Raw genomic sequence first — 20841 nt, 5'->3', positions numbered from 1 at the left:
GTGAATGTCTGTGTGGGTCAGGAGTTCAAAGGGCTGGTGCTCCTAGAAATGAAAACACTAAAAACTTTCCTTCCTGATCTTTTCTTCCAGACATAGGAGAAGCACTTCTTTTTCTGGCCTGCAAGCAGCCCCCTTTGTGATTTAGACAAGTCCTTCCCTGTTTAGAGCCTTCAGTGGGCTTGGACAGGATGACCTCTAATGACTTGTCCATCAACCTGTGGTCCTATGTTCTAGCATGTAGGGAGTGGGTAGAAGGGAAATAATCCCAAAGGTGGAGGTGTTACTTTGGGTTCCCCCAGAAGCAGACCCTGGGACAAGGTATCCACATGCAAATAGTTTACTTGGGGGATGGCAGATTTGGGGAGGGGGACAGGGCAGTCAATAAGAGGCATGTTATCAGGTCAGTTATCAGAATGGGCAGCTGGGGATTAATGTTGCTAGGGGGTACTGGGAACAGTGGTGTGCTGAGACCAACTCCTACCGGCCGGCAAGAGCCAATTGGGTGAATCTCTCCCCAACCCCACATTCACTGGTGTCACATCGCTTGGCTCGAAATCAGCCATGGGAGTGTTTACACCATGGAAATCTAAAGACACTACAAATCAGGGCTTTTTAATTTCTTAATTTTTATTATTTTTTAAAAATGTAACCTGGAGAACCTGTTGTTAGACATTTATCTGGGAGCCTCACTCATAGTTAGCCCACCAGAAGAGTGAGGGAATTGAAATACTGATATGCCAGTTGTCTGTAAGTCATTGGTTATGGGCCGCTCCTGGGGAAGGCATTAATTCCTGAGACTTTCAGCCTGCCAAGTAACAAAGCTGGTTCAAGAGCCAGAGAAAGCCCTCAGGCACAGAAATGCAGGTTCTGGCAGTTGAAAGTCAGGCCAAGGTGTACTCAGGTAGTGAGCTGCCGTCATCGTACCCGTAGCATCTGCTACAACAGGACTATATTTATCAATCAGTCCATCCCTGGAAACTGAGAACTGTACTCAGGCTATCAGGAAGACGTCACTCACCTCTGTTTGAACTCTGGGTACTGCATCCTGTTTGGGAAGCCCTTCCTGCAAATACGGATGCCTTCCAGGACTCCGTTGCAAGCCAGCTGGTGCATGATCAGGTGGGCGTCCACCACGCCTGCCAAGAGGGAGGGTGCAGGATGTAGTCAGTGTTCTAGGGTGGCACAGGCCACTCCTTGTCACTGCAGAAAGCTAACTGAACGTCTGTATTGTCAACCCCAGTCTCCTCCCGTCATTGCATGCAGGGCCCCACAATTCAGCCAAGACCAAAGGCCCTCCTGAGTATGACTTCTAGCTGGTTCTCACCCAGCCAGAACATGATTTTCGCTTTCCAAAACAGCTAGAATATGATTTTGGGGGATCCTTTCAGTGCCCCATTTTGTGCCCTAGTCATCCCTCATGATTAAAAGTGAACTTAATTCAGGGCACCTGGGTGGCTCAGTCAGTTAAGTGTCCGACTTCGCCTCAGGTCATGATCTCACGGTTAGTGAGTTCAAGCCCCACATTGGGCTCTGCATTGACAGTGCAGAGCCTGCTTCGAATCCTCTGTCTCTCTCTCACTCTCTCTCTCTCTCAAAAATAAAGAAACATTACAAAATTTTTAAAAAGTGGATTTCATTTATACCTGGCTCACAGTTTGTGTGCAACAAACATTAGCTATTAACGGTTATTGTTTCATTGGGTCAAAACTGTCCCAAGTTTGAAAAATTGGTGGGAGGAGAGGTTGGCAAAGAAGAGAAACAATACATAAGGTTTCAAAAATACTAAACTGCTCTCTACGTGTTCACTATGCTAAAAACAAGAAAGGGTATGTAGTTTAAGCAAACACTAACTTCACAGAGCCTGAGGACTTCCAGCAGGGAGACATGTCCCCATGATGTACCTGATTGCTTGAACTCGTTGGGCACAATGCAGCGGACAAAATGGGGAGCCGTGCTGTGGAGGGTGGCCATCAGCTTATTCAATTGCTCCTGGGGGTGGAGGAAAAAGGAGAAGAAAGACTGAGTTAATAAGCTCAGTGTTGGTGTTGCAGGATACCGATGCTCAGGACAGGTCTTTATTTAGATTTCAACTAATTCATGTCTTTTTAAAAATTTTTTAATGTTTATTTACTTTTGAGAGAGAGACAGAGCGTGAGCAGGGGAGGGGCAGAGAGAGAGGGAGACACAGAACCCAAAGCAAGGCTCCAGGCCCCAAGCTATCAGCACAGAGCCAGACACGGGGCTGGAGCCCACAAACTGTGAGATCATGACCTGAGCTAAGGTCAGATGCTTAACCGACTGAGCCACCAGGTGCCCCTAGAGTGCAATTAATTAAGTTAAAATGTAAATTCAAATTGAGTTCTTCTGCTGCACCAGCCTCTTTTCAAGCACTCACTAGCCATGTGTGGCTAGTGGCTACCATCATGGATGGCATATTGGGCAGTGGCCGTCTGTCATCTCAGAGGGACTTGCCCAAGGTGACGTGGTTTTCAATAAGCAGGGCCCTTCTTGATTCAGCGCTGGCTCATCATAGAGTCTCCATACTAGAAGGAACCATAGTGCCTGTGAGGACGAAGCCCTGCCCGTTGTTAACCTCCCTATGGAGGCTCCCTCCTCCTCTGCTTGGATTCCTCCAATGAGGTAGCCCACTCCGCTTCCAGGCGGCTAGATCCTTGGCAAATATTGAAATCTTTCTTCGGGCCACATCTCCGTATTGGCTGCCTTTCTGCACTTTGGAACGTATCCCCAGTAATGCCCCAAATCTGTGGAAGTTGTGACCGGCCCAGAGGATCTGCCAGCCAACTCTGGGGCTCAAGATCTTAGGCACTGATATCTCCAATGATGCTACTCCCTGGGTTTCAGTCCGAAATGATGTGATTGGACTGAACCATCTCTAAGGGTCTTTTCTGCTCTGAGGTCCTGTGGTTCTGTGACCCCTTTGGAAGGAAACAGACTCCTTACATGGAAGAGGCAACCATAGGCATAGAAATGAACTCATCCTGTCCTGGGCTGGGAGGTGGAAGCCAGACCACCACACCATTAGAAGGGAGTGTTCAGTGGAAAGGAGGGTTCACTGGATGCACAGTGGCCTCTGGGGCAGCCCCTACTCACCCTGTAGAAGTTGGAGACTGTCATGAAGGAAGACCCCCTCTTCTGCTTCTTGCTTCCAGCTGAGGAAGAAAAACACACGTTTCATGTCAAAACGCAGCATGGAGACAGGCAACCCCATTCAGTGCTCCATGTCGAGGAGACACATTCTCTGGTTTAAAAAGGCTTTTCTTAGGAATAGGTGAGGTGGGGGCCCTCACACCAGGAAAAGGACATCTACCAGGGAAGGGTTGAGTGGGATGACCATGGTCTAATGGTCAAAAGGAGCGCTATGCTCTCTGGAAAGGGTGTAGCCCTTTGTGACTTAGGGCTACACATAGGGACAAACTGTTCCCATTGCCTGGGCAGGAAGAAGAGCCTGCAGACCATCTGGAGGCATTGCACGTTGGTGGTGAAAACGTCAATGAATTCAAGGAAATTTGCAGCTCTTGCCCCACTGAGTGGCAGCCACCTTGGGCAGCTCCCATCCAGGCCGTTCCCTGTGGGCCACATGACCTCGATTGGGTAGGAGGCAGGGCTGGGCTTGGTCTGAGCCTCAGACAGAGGAGAGCAGGGAGCAGAAAATAAGCACACGCATTTGGGCATCCACTCTTCCAAAGCAGTATTGCTCCACCCAGAGGTGACACGGGCCCAGCGGGCAGTACAGTTGACGGAAGCTCTCGCAGGATGCACGCGCACCTCTCCACTGCACTGTCATCCATGGCCTCCCTCAAGTAACTTGTCACCCATTCATCCACTTTGCAGGAGTTGAATACGGTGAGTTTTGTTTCCTTGTTTCCATTTTGGCCACTAAAGGGCATCAGCACAGGGGGACTGGACACAACAAGGGGTCATTCGTACCTGGAGCCTCCTCTTCTTTGAAGAGAAGGGCCAGTAGCACCAAGGATGATTTCTGGAACAAGCCCACCACTGTTTCATTCAGGGGGTCTTTGTTCTTCTCCAGCCATCCTGTAATGTTGTAACCCACCTGGAGGGGACAAGCGCCAGTGGTTACCTTCCAGGTCTAGCATCCACCTTTTGGGTCCCACGGCCAGAACCTCTACCTACAGGTTCTGCCTGCTCTGGGTTCCCAAGATCAACCTCCAACCCCATCTCCTGGGGCTTCAGCTCTTGACCTGATGACTTTCCTGGAGTCCTGGGATGTCCCTGAACCACAGTAAGAGGTGGAGTCCCCATTATCTGCTTTCATGGGCATTTGCAGTTTGCCTGTTTAGGTCACCCTGTCTCTGAGCTTTCCCCACAAAACAGGACTCCCCAGCTACTTTCTGTCAGGGTGTGACCTCCTCTTGCAAGTCTGGTTCGGCTGGCTACTCTGAGCCTCCCTGACCTCCTGGCTCTTTTTCTACCCAGGTGGGTTGATCTTCTTCCAGGCTCAGCCCTTGCTCTGACTGACTGGCCTCGACCAGGGAAATCCTGAGCTACATGAAGAGCTCCCTACAAGGGTGTCTAGTCTCCCCTTGCTCAAGGGCACACATCCCTTGGCCATTGCCTGGTGGAAGGGGGGCTCCATCCAGCCACACCTAGGATCCATGTGTTTAGTTAACTGGACATCCATTAATTTCTATTTCCTGTTTTGCTACGTGGCCCTAGCTGGGGAGGCAAAGAGGAAGGCGCATTTCAAATTCTTCCACTGAGCGTAGGGAACCGAGGAAAACAGATAAGAAGCAGAAACCTTTGGGCTTTCCTTCCCCTGTAGAGCATAAAGACATTCATCACCTGCTGGCCTTACTTTAGAGCCTTCTTGGAGGTGCATGGGTCCCATTAGACTTTGAATATCCCATTGCTATCAATAGAGAGCCCTCTCATTTCATCGTGGGAGGTGAGGCGGAGCACTGCATTCGGCCTCCAAAGCTGCTGTTTACTCTACTTGTTGGCATAATTCATTTTGCAAGTAATTGGCATTGTTATGGTTGATGAGGTCATAAAATCCTGGCCCCGATGCCCGATCCAAGAGCAGCTTTCCTGACAGCTCTGTGCTAAGGCTGCTGTTTCCCTGCAGTTAAACCCACAGAAGCTCAACAAACTCCAGTGGTAACAGGGAGCACGGGCGTTTACAGTAATACCGCAAATCGCAGGGAAATAAAACACATTCTCAAGAGCTGGCTGAACAAACGTGGTCTCCCCTATCAGTTATTCAAATAAGAAGCTAATTCCCTCTTCCCCAAGGACTAAGTTTGTCATGAGTGAAAAAGCCACTCCAGAGATGTCGTTTTGTTGCTTTGGTGGCCATGAGCCGTCAGAAGGGTAAGTTAATACATTGGGGGATAATTGATAGGCTCGTGGACTTTTTTCCCTTTTTTGCACGTGTTGTAAATTCTGTCCAAGATCTAAGTGCAGCTGTCAAACCAAGGGCTGCAAACAATGGTGTGGCCCTGGCAGGTGAACTGCTGGCGGTTCCCTGGCAGGCATCCTTGGCTGGATTGCTTTGGATTTCTCAGAGGGAGAAGTGATGAGGAAGTATGAGTCAGGGGTCATTTCACTGAGCTGATCACCCTGTTCTATGGCCGCTGCACCAGCTGGAGGCAGGAAGCCTCAGCAAGGTCACGGCAGGAAGGACCTACAATAGCCAGAGCCGCCTGCAGCAAGAAGATAGATGGCCGCAGGAGGCGCCAACAGGGTACTCACAGTGCCTGCATAGTGGACGAGCTCGAAGTGGGCCTCGGGCCCCTTGCCTTTGCCCCCCTTGGGCTTGAGGAAGTTGCTGGATTTTCCCAGGTGGTTGTCATACAGGGCCGCCTTGAAGGTGGCGTCGGTGGCCTTGGGGAAGACACACTGTTCCTCCAAGATGGAGAAGATGCCCATGGGCTAGAAGGAAGAGCGGTGGATGTTGTTAGAGGAGGCCATAGGACCCCAATGGGGCCACTCAGGTGTTGGCCTGGGGGTGGTGGGAGGGGCGCCCCAGACACCCGCGTGGCCAGCCAGGAAGCAGAACTCTGGGCATAGACCCCCAGGAACGGTGAAGCTGCTCCAAGGTCTGGTCTTCGAATGCCAAGGCCATTTACACTTGAAAGAGACTAGAATTCATTGAGTCTAACAGAAGGGGAGATGGAAGTCTGAAAGGGCTACTTAGCTCCCCAAATGCTAATCCCTCCCAAACAGTGGTGCCAGGCAGCCTTGGCCCTCAGGGAAATGGTGAAATCAGTGACACCCGTCCTCTCTGCATTTAATTCTCTGTTATCCGCTCCTGCCCTCCGTGACATTCCCGGCTACCAAGAACCACATATGGTTCTTCTCACAGAAGAGGAGAGCTCACATGGGAGCTCATAAAACTGTCAGTGACTTAATATCTATGGAGGGTCTGGATTTCTAAAAATTTCTAGAAGAGGGCAGTGCTTAACCCCAAAGCTCAAACATGAGGGACATTTCAGGCTCTGTGACAGCCGGACAGGGGGGTATTTGTCGGTGTTAGAGGACAGGTGGATTGTGTGTGCAGCCTGTTTGGGGAGACTCTTTTCCTGGGAGGTTGAGGCTGCGCTCACATCGGGGACCCCAGCCTGCTTTCTCACCCCTAGGCTGAGTCTCAGAGACAACATATATTCTTTCTCCTATCTCTTAAATTTTTACTTTTTAATAATTTTAAACTTGCAAAAGAGTGCAGAGCATTCCTACACGTCCTTCATTCAGCTTCTCCAAATGTTAATGCAACCTTGGTAACGACAATGAAAACCAGAAAATTAACATTGATACAATACTATGAACAGACTGTTCACATTTTGTCATCTGTCCTGTCAATGTCCTTTTCCTGTCCCTTTTCTGCATTTGCTTGAACAGTATATATTCTTGAACTAGGCCATTTGCTAGGACATTCCTGATGGTGTGACTACAGGGGTGGCGATTAGGTTGTCTGGGTTAGAACCTGACTGTGCCATTCACAGGGTGTATAATCTTGGACAAGTTTCTTCCCTTCTCTGTGCCTTAATGTTCCCATCTGTGAAATGGTTGTATTGTGTCACACACACACACACACACACCCTGCCATATATATGGTAGCTTGTGATGATCCAATGAGTTGAGGCATACAACAGCCCAACTAATGGTGACCATTGCAATCACTGTTGTACCCATTTTGCAGAGAGGAAGCTAGAGGTCAGACCAACCAAGGTCATTAGTGGTGTTGCTGGTGTCACTTCCCTGCGGGTCCCCGTGAAGTCCCCTTCTGAGGGGCAAGCCCTGATCAGGGTCCTGGCCTCTCTCTTGAAGCCCCTCCTCTGAGCAGCGAGTTACCTTTTCCAGGAGATCAATGCAGGCCTGCAGGTCAAGGCCAAAGTCGATGAAGACCCACTCGATGCCCTCCCTCTTGTACTCCTCCTGCTCCAGCACGAACATGTGGTGGTTGAAGAACTGTTGCAGCTTCTCGTTGGTGAAGTTGATGCACAGCTGCTCGAAGCTGTTGAACTGAGGAGGGAGGGCAGAGAGCAGAGTGTCAGCCGGGACCCAGACAGAGCCTCCCGGGGGCCGGGACTGAGGGACAAGTGACAAGCAGAGCTCAAATTTGCCGAGGGCCAACTAGCGTCAGGCACTGCCCAGATGCCTGAATGCCGACCCCGGGACGGTGCTGCATCAGCCCTGCAAGAAGCCCTTCTCGGTGACCATCCCCTGCAAAGGCATAGAGCAGCTTAGCACCTGCAGAGGAGGGTGGGGGCAGGGGGGGGCAGAGGGAAGTAGGAGGGAAGGGGAGGACAGGGGGCGCCCAAACCTTGGATGCCGTCTCCTGTAGTTAATGAAAATCATTATGGAGGGGCGCCTGGGTGGTGCAGTTGGTTAAGCGTCCGACTCTTGATCTGAGCTCAGGTCATGATCTCACAGTTCGTGAGTTTGAGCCCCACATCAGGCTGTGCACTGACAGTGCGGAGCCTGTTTGAGATTCTCTCTCCCTCTCTCTGTCCCTCCCCTGCTTGGGCTCTCTCTCTCTCTCTCAAAATAAATAAACTTAAAAAAGAAAGAAAAAGAAAATCATTGCGGGAAGAATCATTTTTTTTTTTTCCAGGATAGAAATCATTTGAGAGGCTTTATGGATTCTGCCCTGCTGTGTGCCTTTGGACAGTTCTCTCTGTGTGTGTAGTTTTTTTAATCCTCATCTGTAGGATGAAAGGGCTTGAGGGGTTTACAAGCCTTTAACAAAAAACCAGAGAGTGCTTTCTCTTGATGAAACCCCAGGCTAAAGCAGAGGTGCCATTGTAGTCCCAGAGCACACACACGTGCTAGACCCTGCACTGAGATGCCTCTGCTTGAAACCTGACGAGGCAAGAATGATTAGTGTCCCCATTAATACGTGGAGAAACAGAGGCACACGGCTTGGAAGTGGCCCAAGATGGGATTCGAACCCTGTTTGTCTATAGCACACACTTTGCTGTTGGCACATGTCATCCTCCCTTCCTCTCGTCCCTCCCCTGCTGGCTCTCAGAGGCTCCCCAGGATACCAGGGAGCACAGTCCAGAAACTCTAAGCCTCCTTCTACCTACGAAATTAAATGACTCTCTTGGAAACGGCAGCCAAATTAGCCTTTTAGAGCCTGAAAGAAATTGGAGTAAGCTTTTTTTTTTTTTAAATCCATCTGTGGCCAGTAGAAATTCTTAAAATAATAGGATAGTGGAGTGAAATGGACTTTGTAGATCATCTCTCCCCGTTGGTTCATTTTAGACTTGAGAAAACTGAGGCTCAGAGAGGGATAGCTACTTTCCTAAGGCCACATAGCTAGTTGATGGCCAACCTGAGTCCAGAACCAGATCGACTGACTCCTAATCATGCGGCCTTCAGTTACAAAGCTAAAATATTCCTGACCCACTGCACTAGCCTGGGATGAGACCCGAGTCTCTCTTGTGTAGGAAAAAGGTGAGAGGTCACCAGTGTTGTGCTGGTACATTAGCTTGCTCACTCGCTCTCTCCCTCCCTCCCCCTCTAAATAAATAAATAAATAAATAAATAAATAAAGAGCAAATAACTGAGATTGGCCCGCCCCAGGTCCGAGATGAGAAACCAGAGAACCACGGTAAAGAAGAAAAATGGCCACCCCAAAGCAGAAACAGAATGCCAGGGCAGGCACACCTCAAAGATCTCGAAGCCAGCGATGTCCAGCACGCCGATGAAGAATTGCCTCTGCATCTTGGTGTCCAAGGTCTTGTTGATCCTGACCACCAGCCACTTGAACATCTTGTCATAGATGGCCTTGCCCAGAGCCCCGATGGAGTTGTGGCACTGTTCCATATTCTGGCCCTTCTGCACAAACTCATTGCCTACTTTGACCCGGGGCCTGGTGATGCCCTTCTGGAGCTCCCCGGAATTGAGACCCATGAGATGGGCAACTTTGTCAGCCACTGAGTAGGGACAGAAAAAGCAGGCGAGTGAAAGAAAGATGATGCCCTACCCCGGAGAAGCCCGGCACCATCTATTGTGTTTAGGGAAGGGGGTGGGGGCAGGGTGGCAGAGACCCCGTGTTGCCAATGAGAAAACAGAGGTCTGAGATGGTTTCCACACTCGCTCAAGGTCAAGTGGCAAAGCAGAGTAAAGAAACCGAAACTATGGCTCTGACTCTCTGTCCTGTCTCTCTGAGATTATTGATGTCTGGACATCCAAGGAACATTCTTGGTTTATAGCATGTCTCTGAAATGTTCACAAAGCCTCAGAGATCTGTGAGCCCCCGCCACTGGTGCTGCCTCCTCCCTGAACAGCCAAACACCTACCCTCCGTGGTGTCCACTTCAGCCTGCTCCTCTCTGGGCTTCTGCTTGAACTTCATGTTGCCAAAATGCATGATGCCCCCGGTCAGCTTATAAATGCCAATCTTTTCGTCGGCGCTGAAGCCCAGCACGTCAAAGGCAACCTGCAAGTCCACAGGGAAGAGAAAGGCAAGAAACTCCTGGCTTCTTGTTCCACAGAACAGAGGCCACGGCACTGCAGTTGTGGGCTGGCCCTGATGGGCCACTGCGATACGGTGTGGGCTCTGGAGGTCAGACACACCCTGGCCAGAGACAGGTCTGTTTTCCTCCCAGGAGCCCAGACCAAATGCTGTGCACTATAGTCATTTGTGTTTATCTAACCTCCCCGGCCTCTGTTTACTCATCTGCAAAATGGGGACAGTAGGTGGTCATAAGGATAAACTGAAATGATGTGTAAATGTTTAGGCCATTACTTCACACACAGTGAGAATTAGATACACAATAACACATTGGAGGTGGCATTATTATTACCATCATTATTACTGTTCAGGCTTCATGCTAGGTCCTGGGAGAGGGAAAGGCCAAGATGCATCACGAATCAATTCTACCATCAAAGAGGAGAGTGGACACAAATACCCTAACAGAAGTTACAGGTGCTTGGAGTGAGAAGAGGAGAGAGAGAGAGAGAGAGGGTGCGGTGGGAACTTAAGAGACTGGAGGGTCACTTCTAGCCAGGACGTGAAGCAGATGGCCCCTTAGGTTCTGTGGAATCCTAGTTCAATTCTGCTTGCTGTGATGGGCGGGAGAGAAGAGCCAGCTGCAGCCCGGGAGACCCCCGGGGGGAGAATCTGGGCCGCTGCCTGGCTGCTCTGGGTGGCCCCACCCCAATTCCAGTGGCAGCGCATGCAGGGCCCCACAGTTTCCGTCTTGGCTGTCCCTGTGGTGTGCCGGCCACGCCCACCCACTCACGTCTGTGATCTGCAGCTCTTCCCCGTCGTCCATGTTCTCCACCACTGTGACGCCCTGGCTCACCCAGTGGTACTCCTTAGGGTTGGGGACCAGCAGCAAAGTCTCTGCCAAGAGCAGGAAAGCAGATTAGCAGCTTGGTGACCTGCGGTTTTCTTCTCTTTCCTTTCTAAGCCGTATCCCCTAAATGCCTCTCATGTGCCCGGCATGATGCAGGGGGCATCATGGGGCTACAGAGCTGAATAAGATATGATCCCTACCCTCAGGGATCACCCAGAGTCATGGAGAGATTTGAAAAGGGTACTTGAGGAGTTTTAGGATAGCAAGAGGGTCTCGGGAACTTGGTTGTGTCCTCCATCATTTGGCCCAGTACCTGGCACCTCCTGGGCGCCCTGTAGATATTTGGGGAATAAATTAATTCCTATTTATTTTCCCCTTCCTCTCCCCTAGAAAAAGCCATTTACATTCTAAGGCAGAAGGTAACACAATGATTGCAGCGGGCAGTAACAATCACTGGCACGTAAGAAGCATGAAGATTGTGCTTTTACAAAGAAAGATACACACTTCGATTTTTCCTCAAATGTGTGCCCCTCTTGATCTGTCTTTGTTTTTCTGCTTTTGGAGGAGACGTTGGTGCAAGAAATACTTTAATTTTCCTACATCTCTACTGTTGAGAAAAACTAGAGCCCAAGAAGGAAGATAAATGTGGGCGGTCACCCTGCTCGAGGGTCAGGGATGCAGTGGGGCTTGGTGGGGAGTGTGGCAACCAGGAGAGCTTGAGCCCCATCTGAAGGGGCCACCACCATCCGACTGCCTTGATTGGAGCCGTGTGGGAGGGCAGGGCCATGGCTGCTGGATCTTCTATAACTTCAGAGAAACAAGAAGTTGGTGATGTTTTTGTTTTGTCTTGTTTTACTTACAACAGGGATTACTATCAAATTCCACTCATTGGTTCAGAGACCCTAGTGTTGTCAGTGAAAGACTTGCCCCTCATGGAGCACACTACCCACGCTTGTGAGTTTATCAACAAGCCAGTGGCCTCAAATCCAAGGGTGGTGGTTTGTTTTGTTTTGTTTTATGTGAAGTCTTCCAATTTCAAAATGCCGTCCGTTAATTAAAAGGGACAGTGTGTCCAACACAAATAAAGCCCACTTGTGAGTGGGGAGAGGTCCCTAGTCTTTGGTGGGGTTAGAAGGTGTGTGTGTGTGTGGAAGAGTGAGTCTTCATCTCTCCCCTGACTTTATACCCTGAGCAGGTCTGCCATGAACAGTTGAGCAGGTTGGTGCCTGCACAAGAGCATCTAGGTGAGTGAGTGAGTATACTCTGCTCATCAGACTATGCACTCTGTGGGCTCTGTCCACCTAGAGGGGAGCCTCTTGTTATTGCATGTGCAACGGTCCTGGGCTGACATCTCTGCTCCTGTCTAGCTCTGGGCCCAGAGGCAGCAGGTGGAAGCCCGATATCTCAGGTCTGTGTCTCGGCCCTGAGTTGCAGGCATTCCAAAGCCCCGTCTGTGGTATGGGCCAACAGCGGTGCTAAGTCTCATGAGGCTGTTGTGAAGAGGAGATGTGAGGAGAACCTCAGGCAAGTTCCCTGTAGCCTATGCACACAACTGTAAGAAATTCATGCAGAACCACAAGGGATGGCACCAGACCCTCTGCGTTCGGGAGTCTGTTTGTTACTGAAACAAGAGGAGAAGCAAGTTAAGGGGCAGGTGGACAGACATCACGATCTTTACCAATAAGTTCAGGCTTCTTGTTAGAGAGAATCTGGTAGAAGATGTGGTAGCCCCTCTCAGCTGCTTGCTGTGAGATGACACGAGATTTCTCTAAGAGATCTGGAGAGGAGGAAGTACAGGAACATGAACACAGACCCATGCTGTCTGGGGTGCAGGGTGCCATCGCAGAAGGGCTCCCCTCTCCGTATAGTCCCATGCGATAGCCAGCTCCGGGGCCATTTTCTCCACCCCAGACACAGCTTCTGGGGGCCTCACTGCCCACGGAGGGGACCCCCGGGGGGAGAAGGGCCAGCCCCCTGGGCATGAGACAGCAGGCTGCCTTCAGATGGGCCCTGCCCTGGTTTCATGTTCCTCTGTTGCTGTTTTGAAATTCTTAAAAACTTTTTTTTTAAGTTTATTTATTGTGAGAGAGAGAGAACTAGTTGGGGGGGGGCAGAGATAGAGGGGGACAGAGGATCCAAAGTGGGCTCGATGCGGGGCTCGAACTCATAAACCGTGAGATCATGACCTGAGCCGAAGTCTGATGCTTAATCGACTGAGCCACCCAGGCACCCCAAATTCTTAAATACTTTTTTTTTTTTTTAAAAAAGGAGCCTCTCATTTTCATTTTACCCCGGGCCCCACATGCTATGCAGCTGGTCCCTCCCGGAAGAACCCTCCAAAGGGGCCTGACTCACAGCTCTCGATGTCCGCTCCAGCCAGTTTGCCTGTAGTTCCGAAGTGGATTCGGATGAACTTGCCCTGAGCACGGAGGAAAGGGCCGTGAGGGAGGACGCGTGTGGTGCTAGACCAACACGTGGGCCGGGTTTGGCCACAGTCCCCCACTGGCAGCCCCCCTGAGTTCCAAGGGCGCTGTTTGGAATGTAACTGGGCCAGACATGGCTGTACGTGGAGCCGCGGATTTCCCGTGCAGAGGAGTTAGATGGGGCTTGGAGCTAAATTTAAGGTCCGTGGGGTAACCCCACAGGGTATTTGTGGGGAGAGGAGCACCAGCAGGAGGGACTGGGATCACTGGAAAGTCAGCTTAGAGGCAGGCATGGTGAGAATTTGACCAGCGGGCGTGGGGGGCACACTACTGAGTCTCTTTATTGAGACACCACATTCCTCTCCCTGCCCTTTGGCAGAACCACCAATAAATTCTCCTGGAAAGAGGCTTCTCTGTGTCTCCGCCTCTGCTCCTCCTGGCCCATCTGCTCACCTCTATTCCTCACCTGCCTCCACTTCCTCCCTACCCAGCCCTGTTTACCTAGGCTCCCCGCCAGCGCCCTGGTAATGAGGGGCCCCCCAGCAGGAGATTGGGAACCAGGAAGGAAGCCCCTCACATAGTGCCCCGGTAGAGGTCCCACAAGAGAGCTGAGCTGGTTCCAGAATCCACCAGGGCCCTTCGGATGGACGGCACCCTTCCTGCATCCCTCCGGCAGGGGGATGGGCAGAGTTGTCTGCAGCTGGGGGGATGGGAAGAGCTGTCCACAGCTTCCAGCCGCTGTGAATCTCTGGCTCCCCCGTCTGACTTCGCAGCCCCTCATCACCCTGTTACCAAGTCTCTGCATTCAAGCTCTTTGATTTCAGTACTGATGTGGGCTATGTGTGATGTAGACCTTGACAGATAAGGCCTTAAAACTCTCTGGGAAGGAGATGCTGTGACTTGCCTCATTCCATTTGCATGCTTAAATCAGCCCCAATTTGCTTACCTGGAATAGGGTGATGGCACCTGTCCCACCACCCCCAGGGGCCACTGTTGTTGTTCACACTTACAAAGCGAGAAGAGTTGTTGTTTCTGATGGTCTTGGCGTTCCCAAAAGCCTCCAGTACAGGGTTTGCCTGGATGATTTGATCCTCCAAGGACCCCTGGCCCAGAGAGAGACACACACACAAAGTTGGGTGCTGCCTGGGGATTCAGGGCTTTCAAATGACTCTGGCTTGTGAGCTGGGAACCAGGAGGGGAATGGCCTTGGGGAGGCCTGGAAATCAGGGCAGGAAGGAACCTGTGAAGAGGGCCACCCCCTGATGACCATCCCCCTATGGCCCTGACACCGGACGGCCACCTGTCAGATGACAGGCCCTGATTCTTAGCTGGTGCTGGAGAGACTCCAGAGTGAGCCTGAAAACCCTTCCCTGGGCATCCCTGGTCTTCCTCATGAGCCTTTCCTTTGTCGGCTTTTGTAGCTGCCCCTGGCCCGGCTATTGCTCCTTGGGCCCCGGGGCCATGGGGGCCTGTGGAAGCAGCTGATGAGGAGCTGATGTCCCCCATCCTCCCCTGCCAGGCACAAATGGCTCTGCCACCTACCCCTCTGGGGACAGACATAAAGGGGGGGGGCAGCAGAATACATCCTGTAGGGGGAGGCCCAGGTCTGCGGCCTCCTCCTCCCAATGTGATCCTTCCTACCCTTCTCTCCAAGATGCCTCCTCCTCTGTAAAATGGCCCAAACCCCAGGACACCTATGAGGGTCACATGGGCTCTGCATGTGTGCTCTCCTGTGTGTGTCCCCCTGTGTGTGTCCTCCTGTGTGTGCCTCCTATGTGTGCCACCCTGTGTGTGCTCCGCTGTGTGTGCCTGAAGACAGGGTGGGCTGGGGTGACAGACTCTGAGTCCGCCCATCAGCCCTACCTTTCCATCCGAGGACTGTTTGCCAGTTCCCCCGACATTGGCAAAGTACTGGATGACCTTCTTCGTGTTCTCAGTCTTGCCAGCACCGGATTCTCCACTGCAAATGGATAATAGGAGCAGAGTGAAGTGCAAGGAGGGGCTTGGCTGCAGAGAAGCAAAGCAATAAGCGGTGGAGGCTGAGTGTTGCCATGATTCATCCCTCAGCCGGGACACAAAGGTGGGGGAGTGGGGACACAGACCCCCCGCCCCCCAACCTCAGTTTCACAAGTGCAGCCTTAAGGTCCTGCTAAGCCCATTCACAGCCTGCAGATCTCCATACCAAGTCCCACCAATTAATTCTAAGAAGGCTTAATTACATGTGTAAGACACAGACCTAATTATATGTATATAGACCGAGAGACAGAAGGGACACTTACGTGATTAGCATAGACTGATTTTCACGATCTGCAGGGAAGAAAACGGCAACAGGAAGATGTAATTAGGAATCACTTAGGAACTAGACATTTGACATCGCCCTGGCCAAACAGTCTGCATCTCCCTGCATCCCACCCAGCTTAGAGGTGGGCTGCAGTGACCAGCAGAGGCCAAAGCCCCCAGATCCTGTGGAGTCCCCTTCTCTAGCATGCATGTTTGTAGAAGGGCCAAGAATTTACCAGCCACTCTTTCCACCAGCCCCATCCCGTATAGATAGCTACCAAGTCATTAGCAACATAACAGAAATTGCTTCACCAGCCGCTGTGCCACATGCCAGAGTCCTACAGGGAATGGTTAAGTGTTGGCTTGAACTCTGGGCAAGTCGCTTAACCTGGCATCTGTGTGTTTTGTGAAGCTTAAATGAGATGGGGTGTGAGGTAGGGCCAGTACTTGGCAAGCACCCTCACTGAGCCCTGGTACCCAGTGTTAGCATTACATGCTGCTGCTCAGCACTTTAGCAAAGAACGTCAGCAGGTGGCATGGAGTCCAGGTTGGGATTGGGTAGCCCATGGTTCTCATGCATTTGGAGCCAGTGGCAAAAGAACTTTTGTTGCCCACCCCAAGAGCCCCGGCAGCCCCTAGCCCACTCACTCATGAGCATGTCATGGTACGCATTGTCAGAGATGGAGAAGAGGTGGGGTGGCATCTCTGTGCGCTTTTTGCCTTTGTACATGTTGGCCACGCGGGCCCCGTAGATGGGCAGCCACTTGTAGGGGTTGACTGTCACACAGAACAAGCCTGAATAGGTCTGGTGGGAGGGAAGGGAGACAGTTAGCTGGCCTTTCCTCCTGGTGCCCTCTTCCTTCCAGGCCCTAGCCTGCCCTGGAGCAGCCTGGCTGGAGGTCACTGCCAGCCTAGAGGGATACAATGGTGTCCCCTCTGGATGCAAAATCTATGTCTGAGCGTCTATTCAGTAAGCAAAGCCATCTTTCTCTTTCATATATATGTGTCTCATTTTATTTTGGTTTAATTATTTGGATAGATAACATAGTAATTCGTATGACAAATAGGCAGCAGAAAGCCCGCCCCCACCCGCACCAACACACATTGCTCCCCTCCTCCTCCCACACACAGGTAAACATGGTGTTAATTTCTAATACCTGCCTTCTGTGGTTTCTGTTGCATATACATACAAACCCAGGGATACATTCTTATTGCTCCCTTCTTGTTTTTAAAACAAAAGATAGCTCTCTATAATACTGTTCTCTATCTTGCTTTTTCCATTTAATACATCTGGGAGGTTTTGTGTGAGTGTTCACAGAGAGACCTCTGTGGTGTTTTAACAGCTGCGAAGTGCTCCCTGTGTGGACACGACCCCTCCTGGCGGACAGCAGGGTTTGATCTACTCTTAAGAAGAGATGCCAGCTTCTCTTTTCATTATAAGGCAATTTTATAAGGAAATCAACCCATTGAAAAGAAAAAAAAAAATCAGAAAAACCAATGAGGTAGTAGAAGAAATTGTCTGAGGGGAGAATAAGTGAGGGCAGAATAAGTGAGGCCAAATCTGTGGGTCCCCATCCATGAGTCCCAAACTATCCTTCTCCTTGCTGGACACTCACATCAACCTGATACTCCTGCCCACCGCCCCCGTGCCTCTTTTCAGTTGAACTGAAATCTTCCACTTCGGCCTAGATGGGAATAAACACCCACCCTGCCCCAGCTTCTTCTTAGCATAGCTGTGATATACATAATGAGTTTTAAAAGATATCTTATTACATAGAAAGTGATCCCAAGAAAGAGAAACAAAGATGAGATAGAGAGAACCCACTTAAGGAGTTGAGAGTATGACACACAGTGTGTTACCCTGGAACTCCTGGTGCTGAGTCACTCTTTCCCGCCAGCCCTGTCTCAGGGTGGGGGTAAGGCAGACAGCAGGTGGATGGATGGACAGACGGACGGACAAAGGGTGACATCTAACAAGGCTGTGTGAAGTCATCAGGGGGGTAAATGATGTTTTGATTGGAGAGTTTGCAGGGGTGTGGTGGGGAGGAAGACTTCTGGATAACAACCTCAGCAAAAGGTATTTAAGCTGCCCATGAGATGGCACCGTCACGGAGACATCGAAGGCTTGGAGTGGAAGTTCTAACGTGTCAAGAGCATGGTCCCTGTGCCCTTGTCTGAGCCATACTGTGTGTTGGTTGCTGGGAAGGTAGAGGAGCAGCTGTGCCCTTCCCATCAGGAGAGGGGCAGAAGATCCGCAGTCACCCCTCATCCCCAACCCCAGCCCCAGACACTCACATAGATCCTCATGTTGGTGTAGCGTTGGCGCAGGTTGTTCAGGACGCTGGCCTCATTCAAGAAAGTCATGTCCGCCATGTCGTTGGCTTGGTAGAATTTGGGCGGGTTCATCTGCTGGACATCATCCTTCTTCACAGTGACAGTCTGGGTGAGGGGAGTGTCAAGACGCAGCAGGAATTAGGAAATAGTACTGTCAACAGCCATATGGGCTCCTGGCACAACGTACCCCATACTCTCTGGTATCCTGGAAGGAGCTAGAGTCAGGTGACCATTGCGCCCAACTCCTGGTCCAGCCATCACCGGGCAGCTTGGGCTGAGGAGGGACCTCCAAGGCCATATGAGCCCTAACTGCCTCCCCTATGAAATAGGGATGACAGAAGCTTCCTCAGCTGGTTGCTGTGAGAATTATATTAACGTAAGTGGGAGTGTCTAAAATACCTTATGAGCTATCAAGTCCCATTCCTAAATTCAGAGCACCTCTGGGCTCTGCTTCTCTTCCCACCAAGTCCATTCTGGTAGCTGATCAGAACTTGCTCTTTGATCCCAGGGACACTTTGCAGAGGTGTGATTCTTGGATCTCTGCCTTGGGAATTGGTGGTGGTTTCTAAACAGCAGTGAACTTTTTCATTAAAAAAAAAAAAAAAAAAAGAAAAGAAGAAGACATTTCCCTGCTCCTACCAATCCACCAAGCCACTTTGAAAGATAAAATTGAAAGCAAGCAAGCAAACAAGACAAGACCAAAACAAAAAACAAAAAAAAAACAAAAAAAAAAAAAACAAAGACAACAATGAGTGATGAGCAGTACATGTGTCAGGGTGAGGATAGCACAGGGTTGGGAGTCTGGAGCGCCTATGCATGGCAGGCAAATCCCGTCCCCCCTCCGCGCCCCAATTTCTTAATCTGTAAATGAAAACTAGCAGCAGCTCTTAAGTTCCAGCCTCTGGGACCGAAGCTCAAGACATGTGATCCAGAAAACAAACATCTTTGAGCTGCTACAGCCTGACGTGGGAGGCTTGAACACATACTGGGCTTTCTGGGACTTTTAATAATTTATGAGTCCAATAGGCAGATAATTTGAAACCTTGACAGTTCTGGAAAATCTACCCACTAATGGTCCCCACGCCCCCTAGTAAATCAAGCTGGGTTCTATTCAGAGTCCATTTCCCCGGAGTTCCCAGATCTCTGGGCCTCGCCCTCAGGCAGACACTTCTCTCTCAGCTCCAGCACAGGACAGAGGCCTTTGCCTTGATCTCAGAAGCCAGGTGAGTCAGTCTTTCTGTCCCAAACCTGCGGATTCACACAGAAGTTACGTGCTGTCCTTAACGTGTATCTAGACAGGGGCCTCCGGGGCTCCACACTCTCCTTATAACACTGCAATGCTCTGCCCTGCTGCAAAGTAGTTTCTCTGGAGAAGTGAGCTGGACTTTCATGTTCCAACTCGCTTGAACCCAGCGATGGCCTCATCTCCCTCCTGCACTCCCCTGGAAGCAAAACAAAGCACGAGGCTCAGATGCCACAAGTTGTGATCACACAAGGTCTCTGGTCTCATGTATTCCCGACCGTGACCAAAGACCGCCTCACGCTCCTGCTGCATAGCCCACCATGGAGAGGTGATGTGGTGGTGTGGGGGCATACGGGTGTTCAAGCCAGATACAGCTAGGCTTGAATCTGAGTTCATCATTTGCTGTCTTTGTGACTATGGGCAAGTTACCTAGGGTTTCCTTGATCCTTTACAAAATAGGAACTCCTAAAATCCTACTACATAAGATTCTTGAAAGGATTAAACAAAATGTCCAGCGCCTCACTGGGAGTCTGCTGTGGGGTAGGGGTTTAATTAACCAAACTTTCCATTCTCTCAAGTCATTCCCCCAGTCAGACACAGTGAGAGACTGTGAGAGACTGTGATGTCATACACAGCAGAGAGAGCGGTGTATTGGTAAACCAGCTATACAGGGGGTGGGGATGGGGAGAAATCCCTGATTTATACCATTTGTCAATTCCCATGGTGTACATACATCTGCCATTGTTGACATCAAGCTGCTAAATGTTTAATATGCAGCTGCAAAGCCCCTGGAGTTTTAGCATTGTGTCCTCACAAGCTAGGACAAACCAGCTCCAGCACACTGCCACCGTGCAGCAAGGGGATCTGAAGCCACCATCTATGCTCACACAGCTGGAGAGCCCCCGGGGCCAGCCAGGGTGTTCTGGGCCTGTCCCACACTCCTCAAGCCATCATGGGCACATAGTGCACCTGCTGATGGCTTCTTCTCACTCCTTCACTTGAAAACCATTTGGGACTTTGAAGGTAAGTAACTCCCTTGACGATCTGGTGCACAAATGGACTATTGCAACATACAAAGTACTTCCATGTGCCCTACCATGTTGGAGTCTCTATTGGGAGAGAGTCAAAGCTCAGAGAGGGGAAGTGTCTTGCCCAGGGCCACAGTCTGAGTGCAGCTGAGTCTGAACTTGTACCCGGCACAGAGGACCCAAGAGGCATCTACTCTTCTTTCCACTCTGCCTCTTGAGCAGAAGCATGGACAGCAGCACCTGGGTGTCTGCCACTCCCAAAGTTTCATCCTTGGAGATTATTCCTCACTCACCTGGTTGTTGACAGTCTTCACGGTGACCTGGTCACCCTGTTCAGACTGGATCTCCCCAGCGATGAAGCCCTCCTTCTCGTCTTTGACCCAGCAGGACCTCTTGATGTCATAGGGCTTGTTCATGGCTTCTATCCTCTCCTTTTCGGGAGGTGCCAGAAAGGGCATCGGGTCCACATCGTCCCCACATTCACCTTTGTATCCACCAGGCATCGCGGCTTGGCTAAGGGAGGAGCGGGAAGGAACCGAGGGAGGGAACCAGGACTTCCCAGGGTGCTGTTGGAAAAGCAAGGACACTTTGCCAAGGCTCATGTGTAGGCTGGAATGAGTGCCCTGAGAGATGGGGCTGCTTCTCTCATGTCACTTTGGGTGTCTTGCTGCCATTAGGTTTTTAAATTTTTATTTATTTTTTTTATTTTGATGGGGTGCCTGGGTGGCTCAGTCAGTTAAGTGT

At 50.7% G+C, this 20841-nt stretch overlaps 1 protein-coding gene across 1 annotated transcript in view; it reads right to left on the bottom strand.

Annotated features, from left to right (window-relative positions):
- Positions 1-20623, bottom strand: part of LOC122471284 (myosin-16) — a 61026-nt gene extending 40403 nt beyond the window's left edge. Inside the window, exons 1-17 of the mRNA XM_043559683.1 lie at positions 20391-20623; positions 17788-17931; positions 16141-16297; positions 15492-15519; positions 15076-15172; positions 14223-14315; positions 13145-13208; positions 12468-12566; positions 10733-10836; positions 9789-9927; positions 9154-9422; positions 7333-7503; positions 5734-5913; positions 3949-4075; positions 3112-3170; positions 1902-1989; positions 1019-1136 (exon numbers count right to left, since the gene is read on the bottom strand). Of these exons, the coding sequence (XP_043415618.1) occupies positions 1019-1136; positions 1902-1989; positions 3112-3170; positions 3949-4075; positions 5734-5913; positions 7333-7503; positions 9154-9422; positions 9789-9927; positions 10733-10836; positions 12468-12566; positions 13145-13208; positions 14223-14315; positions 15076-15172; positions 15492-15519; positions 16141-16297; positions 17788-17931; positions 20391-20600 (2147 nt within the window). The 5' untranslated portion in view covers positions 20601-20623. The remainder of the gene's footprint in view (positions 1-1018; positions 1137-1901; positions 1990-3111; positions 3171-3948; positions 4076-5733; positions 5914-7332; positions 7504-9153; positions 9423-9788; positions 9928-10732; positions 10837-12467; positions 12567-13144; positions 13209-14222; positions 14316-15075; positions 15173-15491; positions 15520-16140; positions 16298-17787; positions 17932-20390) is intronic.
- Positions 20624-20841: the final 218 nt, after the last annotated feature.

This window comes from Prionailurus bengalensis, chromosome E3 (assembly GCF_016509475.1).
Source record: "Prionailurus bengalensis isolate Pbe53 chromosome E3, Fcat_Pben_1.1_paternal_pri, whole genome shotgun sequence".
Classification (NCBI taxonomy): domain Eukaryota; kingdom Metazoa; phylum Chordata; class Mammalia; order Carnivora; family Felidae; genus Prionailurus; species Prionailurus bengalensis.
The sequence above is the reverse complement of the archived record's forward strand: the minus strand, read 5'-3'. Positions and strand labels throughout refer to the sequence as shown.